The following is an 8,696-nucleotide window of genomic DNA, read 5'->3' as shown; positions in this document are numbered from 1 at the left end:
AAACTACCCGCCAGTTCCCGCGCCGCTCTACGCATATATACACGCGCATGCGCCGTAAGCTACAGTGGTACGTGAGCTTGGACCCCCCTTCCCTCCTGGTAGGACGTGTCAGGGGTTAGGACTCTAAGGATAACCAGAATACCTATAAATATCAAAATAAAAACCTTGTGCCGTGTGGAATATAAACAATCACATGAAACTTAACCAGCAACTTGTGTTTTCTTAGTTCTTAAATAGTTCATCGATTTTTTTGGAGACTCCTTACAATTGCGAACACTTGACTTATTAATGGTGGTTCCATAACAAATGATTATTTGTATGCTGCAGTTATGTGCTTCCATTGTAAAAACATAATTGTTTTATGGTGATAATATGTCAAAATCAAGCATAAGGAAAATAACGGTTGACCCTACGAAATGTAATACAGACTCTCGTCGACCAAGTGTGTTTGAGAGGTTGGGGACCAAACCAGCAGTTACTGCCGGCCAAAATTCATCGGACTATTGCAGAAACTGGGCATTGAACGGCAATTGTTCGTACGGAAAGAATTGCAAGTTAGTATACATTTGTTCCCATATTAACAACAGTTACATAGGTGATTGTTACATGTACTTTACTGAGCTTTTGTATTAGAAAATATACTAATTATTTAAGAGTAGCATTGCTTATTCAATTTAATTAATTCTTTCTTTTTTTGATATTCAATCTAGATATGCAAACACTCACACATTGATAAGTCCATCAAAACGTGCCAAGAAGGATAATGCTATTGCGACTACTACAGGAGTAAGTCTATAATGCTTTGACTACATTATTATAAATTCACGCTAGAGTATTCCTACCAAACATTAACATTTAGATGACAGGTCATGTAAAAATACATGCTACAGAAATGTTATATTCTTGAAAAGATACATGAAATCATACTTCAAATGGATCTGGCAATACTTGTTTATACAAGTCTCACAAGAAAAATAAAAACTCCTAATCGGTATTTCATGCACAGTCAGTCAATATTAATTATAATACAAGTTCATAATCATATTCGATTGACATAAGACAAAGTAAACAAATATCTTACTCTGTTCATGTCAAAGCAGATTATCACTTACCTATCATCTAAGTGTTAAAAATGTATTATTATTTCTACTGGAGATAGACATTTACATATATATTTATCAATATGTAGCTTATTGAGGATCCGTTTAAAAGGCTTACTTCTAAGATCGTAAAAAAGGCATCACACAGTCCAGATTTAAATCTAGAAGAGTGGAATCAGACAGATTTGGAGTACGAGGACGAGAAAGTGTTGGAAAGGCGTAGACAGCTGTTGCAACGTGAACTGGAATTACAAATGAAGAAAGATAAGGAAGTCCATGGGAAAGACAAAGTGAGACAGAAGAAAAAGGCAATGACTTCTTCCTCTAGTTCTCGTACTTCAAGTACATCTAGTAGTAGTAGCAGTTCTAGCAGCGAAGATTCGTCTTCTAGTTCGACATCCGATTCGCGAAAGAAAGTTAAAAAAATCAAATCCAAGCGACATCATAGCGGTTCCACAGATTACGATGAAGATAAAGAAAGACGAAGAAAGTATGTTATACTTCATATTTAAAATGAGAAATGCATTCGTATTTTTTTTGTTACGTATAACAAAAGAGTTAATTCATTGTATTTTACAGATTAAAAGTAAAAAGGCTTGGAATGAAGAACGAGAAGCCATCAGTTAAAAAGAAACGTAAATTCGACAGTAGTTCTACAAAAAAAGATGTTACTGCTAGATCAACAAAGAAGTATACCTCTACCTCAACATCAAGAAAACATTCTTCTACTCCTCGCACGAGATCACCAGCAATACAAGTGCCTGCAACGGTAACAGCTGCGACAACAACAGTGTTAGGTTCTTCGGTATCTGTACCTCATCATGGCACGTCTAATAAAGTTAGAGAACGAAACAGAAGCGAATCTCCAAAAGCGACAAAAAACAGAGATGTAGATAAAGAGGACAGGCACTATAAGAAAATACGAGATGTAGACGAATTATCTAAAGATAGCACCAAGAACAAATCTTTCGATAAAAGCAAAGAGCAAGATAAAGAGAAAAATCGTACGATAGACGAAAAAATGAAACCCGACGAAAGATTAAAAGTGAAATGTAAAGGGAACGACAAAGAAATACGTTCTAGAACACCTCCAACGTCCGAAAGGTCGAAGCATCAGCACTCGAAGGAAACAATTTCAACAAAAACACGCCGCAGTCGTACCCCTGAAAAATCGTCAAGGTCGAAACGCGAGCCCACGCCATCGAAGACTCAAGACAGGCAGATTTCCACAAACAGATCGCGAGACGTAGAGAAGAAAGATCGCGAATCGCATAAAAGCGAAAAAACTAAAGATAGGGAGGATATAAGAAAAACTGAACAAAGTAATAAAACTAGACAAGTTTCCAATCAAGAAGAAAACCATAGAAGAATTGGCAAAGAATTCGATGATAAACCTTACGTGGGCGATAAAACGCGACAAAAGAGTAGAGAGAGACGCGATAAAGATCACACGAGAGATGAACGCGGCCATTCCAGACTTGGTCGAGACCAACGCGATCTTCGCGATAAAGATAAAGAAGAATTACCGGAACGATGCCGCGAACGACCGCGAGAGAGAGATCGCGAACGCGACAGGGATCGAGAACGCGATCGCGAAAGAGATAGAGACCGTGATCGTGATCGCGATCGTGATCGGGACCGAGATCGTGATAGGGATCGAGATCGTGACCGTGATCGGGATCGGGATCGCGACCGTGATAGAGAAAAGGAACCGATAAAACCAAGGGATAGAGATGTACCTCCTTTGGTTCCAACGCCTATAAGTTTAACGACGGATAAAAATTCGCGTTATAGCCGGGACAAAGACCGAATAGTAGGAAAAGATAGTGCTTTTGAAAAAAACGGTACTCGAGAACGTAGAAGCGATAGGGAAAGGGAACGGTCTGAAACGAAAGCACTTTCTGATCGAGACAGAACATCAACTCAAAGGATCGATAATAGGTATGATAGGAGTACTGTTGACAAGGACGCGTCTAGTCGTAAAGCCGGTGTGAATTCACCTAGAGATCGCGTCGATCGTTTCCCACGCGAGAGGTCTTTAGACAGAGCATCCTTACTCGATAAAAGTGTACATAATCCACCGCCTCCATCGCAACCACCTTCGTTACCACCCGTTCAATCCTCCATAGCGTCGTCGACGTCCTCGTCTGCGCCAGCTACTCTATCAGCATCGCGAGATAATTTAATCGACAGAATAGATCCTGGACATTACGATCGAGAAAGGCACCGACGATTTAGTACAAGGTATGATCGAACTCATGCATCCGAACATGATCAGTCGCGTGTTACACCGACTAAAGTTGATCGTTTAATCGAAAGGCGAGAGACTAGTCCACGGCGTACCATTGAAGTAGATAGAAATTATAATAGGAATTATGGACGATTGGCGTCTGAGCATTGGGACGAGCCAGAGGAAGCGTCCACGCATTTAGATTACCGCGAGCATCATGTTCACGAAGACGATAGAAGGAAAGCTGTTGATGGGAGGAGATATGATAGTCCATTTGACGAAAGACGTGGAATTCGCGAAGAAAGATCTCGAGAATCTAGATACGTTGTTCAAGCAACGGATAGGACGTCCTTTGAAGATCATCGACATCATCACCATCATCACAGACATCCACTCTATCCTGGAGAAAAATTGAGGAACAATGCGTCGATTCGGTACGTGGAAAGAATTTTTTAAATTACTAATGAGAATCCCTTTGAATGTGTTTTAAACGTGAAACATAATATTTTGTCTGTGCTTACTTTTTATCAGAGATGAAAATGTTCCTAACGATGACTGGGATAATCATCATCGAGATGTAGAACATAGTAGAGATCGAACTTATGGGCCTGTTGATTGGGAGGAAAGAGAATGGCGAGTAAGAGCAATGTGGGATAGCAGGGACAGTCTTCCTCGATCGGAAGTGCACGATGACGACTGGAATGCCCGATATGACAATCCTGTGTCGGATTGGAAATCGAACGACAACCGAAAATGGGATAATCAATCCGTGCACATTCGTGGTCACTATAGAAATGATCGGTCGAAGGAATTGGAATTAGGAGAGTCTACATCGCACAAGTATGCTATCTATCAACAGTCTATCTAACAACTTTTTAGCATTTTATATTCCATTTTATATAACTTATAGAATATTATAATATTATTACAGACGTATAAATTATTAGCTTACTTTGTTTCGTTTCTTTTAGCAAAAGGAGAACTTACAACACTTCTGAAACTAGAGAGGAGTGTACGGTTCATGCCTCCAAACAAGCCTCTTTGTACGGCAGTATGAAAGAAGAACCTATCAACAAAAAATTAATGGAACTCGCGGAAGGTAAACTGCCAATAACTCGTGAGAAATCTACGGACAGTTTTCAAAAGAAGGTGTTACCAAAAGAAAAATCGGAAACAAAAGAAATCGTCACGATCGAACCAAAACGGTCTTGTATAGATGAATCTTTGCAGACGCTTCATACTGAGAGCGACCTCAGCGATATTAGTGATGATCCAGATGATATATTAAATATGGAAGATATTACAGTACGTTATACTTCCTCATTTTTACTCACTTTAGTTTCATATTTGTATAGACATATTTGCAATACTAATATTTACAGGATGTCGATACGAATAAAACTCGGGCAAATAAAAAAACTGCCGATACTGTACAACGCGATGCCCAGTCAGTAACTCAAGAGGCAGATTTATCATCTCCAAAGGAAACTATAGAAGAAACAGTTTTTAATACGAAAGGAAAAGATAACGCCGACACAATAACATTTAGGTACTACATCCAAATTCTGGTTACTTGTGAACGTTAGAACATATTATTATCATATACTTGTATTAATAATGTATATAACTGACATTGTATATAGAAACATGGAAGATGAAAATATGGAAACTATGGACTTCGAAGAAATTTCCGACGGCGAACTAGAAGAGGATATCAAAACAAGTGGTAAAGGTTTAGGCGATGCTTTGGGGGTCGACTGGGAAAGTCTCGTAAAAGAAACGCAACCTCGAAGATCTGCATCGTGCAATCAAAATGCAGAAAACCGTTGGCAGTGCAAAGCAATTCTCCATAGAATCGGTGTCTCTTCGAAATATGCAGGCGAAGAGTTAATGAAGAAATTTACTAAGAAATATGAAAAAGACGGTACGCTGTTTGTTATATCTTGTAAAAATGATTTTAGTTATACTTATTTCAACGACTATTTACTTACAGATCACTCGGAGTTTTTCCTTCACGATGTCGCATTTATGCACACAGCACTCGTACGAAATCGCCTGTTACGTGACCTAAATAATGATATGTTACCAGGGGTGGATGATTTTTTGTATAGGTAAATAGACTTCATAAATATTTTCTAACAATGTAACGTAACATGTTTGCTATTGTTTTGTTGTAGGAATAGCAATGTAAATACCGAAGAAGACGTGGATTACGATCTAGAAGTTCTGAAACCTTGTACAGCTTTATACGAGGAGGCAAAATGTTTATTACAGCAAGCTGTATGAAAAGAGTTTTTATTTGTAGGATGATCCCCCAGAATTGCACTTTGCTGCTATATTATTAGTACAGCATAGGGCAGAAGTGCATCAATTTGTTACTATTTAGCTAAACTGGTTCAGCTATTCAATCATTTGCTGCAACTAATTTAGCCATCGGTGGTGCAATGTAGAAAAGAATTAAATTGATACATTTTTCTTAATGTATAACTCTTTGATTTACCATTACTGAATATCCTCTTGTATATTGTTCAACTTTGATATCATACTTTTCTTTACGAGAATTATAACCACTGGCGTTCAATATTATTAATGGTATTTTATATTATAATATCTTCTTTCAATTCAGGGAAAGTATCTTAATCCTGCTTAATCCTAGATGGTTAAATTAAAAAAAAAGACGTTTATTTTTGAAAATTTGGTATGCTTTCTTATATTTTTTCTATAAACATCGTTTTTTTAGTATCCTTATATTATGAACTTATAACTTGAGTAATTTTTATTTTTATCAAATATTTTACGAATTGAATTTTGTGTACATTTACAAACTATTTATAGACAATAATAATAATAATAATAATAATATAAGTATAGGTTTATAATACGAAGAGATGGATTTTACTTTACTAAAAATTAACTATTTCCTTTATAACATTTTTCAGCTAGCAGTTAGTGTTAATTAAAAAATCTTTTGTCGTATTCGAAAACAGCAACTGCGACAACATCATTCTGTAATATAGTCATCGCTTTCTCTAATAGACGCTCGTTTCCATCATTCTAAAAGAAATACATTATGTAAATATAAATAATATTACAGCGACGCAAATAAATAAACACACCTGTATAGAACAATGTGCATCTTCATTTTTTATATTTTGCTGTTGCCGAAGTCGTTTCATCTTTTCAACGTTTGTACAATACAATTCATACAAAATCAGACCTAAAACATGAAAAAGTAATAAACTTATTTATTTTTGTTTGCGTGCGAAGATTAATATGAAAAATTGAAAAGATACATTGGTTGCAATAATATACCTCTTTTTTTACAGTCTCCACAGTTCAAAAGGTCTAAGACAGAGAGTAAATCGTTGCAATATCTCCACTTTAGATCGAGTTCGGCATCAGTTAAATCTAACGTTATTTTTGAAAAGTTATAAAGTAGATATAACAATGTCAGAACAAAAGTATATGTAGTTCAGATACCTGCCCACTCGAGATTCTCAGTCCTGCCATAGTATGATATAATTCGAAACTTCAAATCCATTAAGAGATAATTATTAGAAGGAATCACGGATGAAAGTTCCTTTTGCATAAACTTGTAAATTTGTCGCGGTGGTTTGTACAAAGCTTCTTCCAGTATAGCTGCCAAACCTGAACGAATGGAACGTATCTAATACGATAAAAAAAAAAAGGGGGAGAAGTTTGTATTAATAAACCCCTTTTTATTTACAGAGCTATCGTAATGGAAAAGCTTGGAAATAATTCAAAAATAGATAGTATTTACTACTCGATATAGTTTACCCATGTATTTATTCTTAATGTATTTTTAATTTTAATTCTTAATGTATTCTTAATTTATTCTTAATCTTTATGTATTTATTCATGTATTTATTATTTAATTATTTGGCACGTGAAATACGTATTAAATACTCTTCACTGTTTGGTGTAAAGTATTTAAATTAATGTCTATAGTGAAATGTTTAAGTAAATACCTGTCGGTTGTTTATAGACATCGAGCACTTGTCGCATATCCAGGGAGATCCCATTTTAAGAGGATCTCGCGGTAACAGGTGTCCGAAACAATCATCGGATGCACAAAAGAGCGCTCCTAATCTAGTTCCGAATTCCTAGCATTATGTAAGTATAATATTACAAGTTAATTGATTATTTTCTGTAAAATTTACAATTTTGTCTTTAATGGTATTTTAGTACCAGTTATTGATCATTGATTTACCGTAGGATCGGTGCATCTCTTGCACTCGCAGGAGAAGTGTTTGGTGAGGCTCAAGAAAGGTCTTCGCAGCGTCGTATCCCAAAATAAACTGGTATAGGACATGGTGAGCTCCTCTCCAGCAGAAATTGGAAGCGCAGCGTTAACATACAGCCTCTGTTCATCGTCGAAGTGGTGTCTCGTATTCGGTACGCAACAGTGATTCTGCAATGCCCCCATCGGATAGAGTCCACGCAAACTTGATGAATGGTCCTTGTCTTGGACGCTGACCGTTTCGAACGCGTTCGTGGCGAACGCCCCGCACACGTGTCTCATTAACTTTTCATCTTCTTCGCTTGGAGGATTTGTTACGTTCCGTCGAAGCAAGTCGATCTTGTAGCAAATGTTCAATTAATTAAAATTGTATTCGTAAGACAGTAATATGTAAGATGGAAAGTTGTAATTCTTCCAAGCAAATAACAGTTTCCTTTTACTGTAGCTACTTGTTAAAAGTTTTATAATTCTACTGCGGATTTTTATCCATTTGTAGGAAATTTGAATGTTTGAGAAACTACAAAATGCACAGAGTATGCAAGAATATAAAGAATATTGAGAGTAAAGTTCTTATTATAATATTTGCAGAGTAAAATAAATTCCTTAGGTTCAATTTTTGTAGACACGTTTGCCAAGATTTTATTTTGCATAAAGATCCACAGTCTACTAATCAATATATTAGGAAACATATATGTTTCCCAAATCGAATAACATCTGTTTGAACTGGTTTTTTTAGAATTATGCATGATTACAGAGATATGTCAAGAAATATGTATCCATTGGCTAAGTCGCACCCCATCCCTTGGACTCAATGGAAATTTGGGGAAAGTAAAAGGAAGCAGGGAAGAAATGGAAAGATACCAAACCACTTAATGTAAATGATCAAGAATTGGACGGTGAAAGCCTGAAATATCTAAATTCTAACGATTCGTAGCCGTGGTGCAAATGATCGTACCTCGTGGCTGGGGATAAGAGTCTGGTCGCACTGAAGCGTGGCCAAACATTCGCGTTGCCGTTCCGTGAGGAACAACGCGCGTATCGGTATCACAGCTAGCAACAACTGCAAGGACCAGTCGGTCCCGCAAGTCGGTATCAACGACCTGAG

The 8,696-nt window shown here is 36.8% G+C and overlaps 2 protein-coding genes across 3 annotated transcripts in view; one reads left to right on the top strand and one right to left on the bottom strand.

The window, feature by feature from the left end:
• Positions 1–77: 77 nt before the first annotated feature.
• LOC128888797 (zinc finger CCCH domain-containing protein 13-like) lies at positions 78–5,810 on the top strand. Of its 2 annotated transcripts, XM_054145924.1 has the most exons (11): positions 78–554; positions 711–786; positions 1,190–1,590; positions 1,680–3,344; positions 3,420–3,764; positions 3,862–4,170; positions 4,302–4,635; positions 4,713–4,879; positions 4,974–5,254; positions 5,324–5,441; positions 5,508–5,810. In XM_054145924.1, the coding sequence occupies exons 1-11, from the start codon at positions 373–375 to the stop codon at positions 5,614–5,616; spliced, it is 3,987 nt and encodes a 1,328-aa protein (XP_054001899.1). In that variant the 5' UTR covers positions 78–372; the 3' UTR covers positions 5,617–5,810. The 2 variants fall into 2 exon arrangements, with proteins under 2 accessions (XP_054001899.1, XP_054001898.1); XM_054145923.1 differs by having other exon boundaries at positions 1,680–3,764.
• A 152-nt stretch (positions 5,811–5,962) lies between these two features.
• LOC128888803 (SET domain-containing protein SmydA-8-like) overlaps positions 5,963–8,696 on the bottom strand; it is a 33,941-nt gene continuing 31,207 nt past the window's right edge. Inside the window, exons 2-8 of the mRNA XM_054145936.1 lie at positions 8,547–8,691; positions 7,562–7,930; positions 7,320–7,454; positions 6,811–6,997; positions 6,643–6,738; positions 6,447–6,547; positions 5,963–6,384 (exon numbers count right to left, since the gene is read on the bottom strand). Coding sequence (XP_054001911.1) covers positions 6,283–6,384; positions 6,447–6,547; positions 6,643–6,738; positions 6,811–6,997; positions 7,320–7,454; positions 7,562–7,930; positions 8,547–8,691 — 1,135 coding nt within the window. The 3' untranslated portion in view covers positions 5,963–6,282. The remainder of the gene's footprint in view (positions 6,385–6,446; positions 6,548–6,642; positions 6,739–6,810; positions 6,998–7,319; positions 7,455–7,561; positions 7,931–8,546; positions 8,692–8,696) is intronic.

Source organism: Hylaeus anthracinus, unplaced genomic scaffold (assembly GCF_026225885.1).
Source record: "Hylaeus anthracinus isolate JK02 unplaced genomic scaffold, UHH_iyHylAnth1.0_haploid 11994, whole genome shotgun sequence".
NCBI classification, from domain to species: domain Eukaryota; kingdom Metazoa; phylum Arthropoda; class Insecta; order Hymenoptera; family Colletidae; genus Hylaeus; species Hylaeus anthracinus.
Note: the sequence above shows the minus strand (reverse complement) of the source record. Positions and strands in the feature narration are given on the sequence as shown.

Bases quoted from the DNA above. Each gene is read 5' to 3' on its own strand.
- LOC128888797 (XM_054145923.1), top strand. From the start codon at position 373: ATGTCAAAATCAAGCATAAGGAAAATAACGGTTGACCCTACGAAATGT. The intron at 4,636-4,712 runs GTACGTTATACT...TAATATTTACAG, and splicing joins TAAATATGGAAGATATTACA to GATGTCGATACGAATAAAAC. The intron at 5,255-5,323 runs GTACGCTGTTTG...ATTTACTTACAG, and splicing joins TAAGAAATATGAAAAAGACG to ATCACTCGGAGTTTTTCCTT.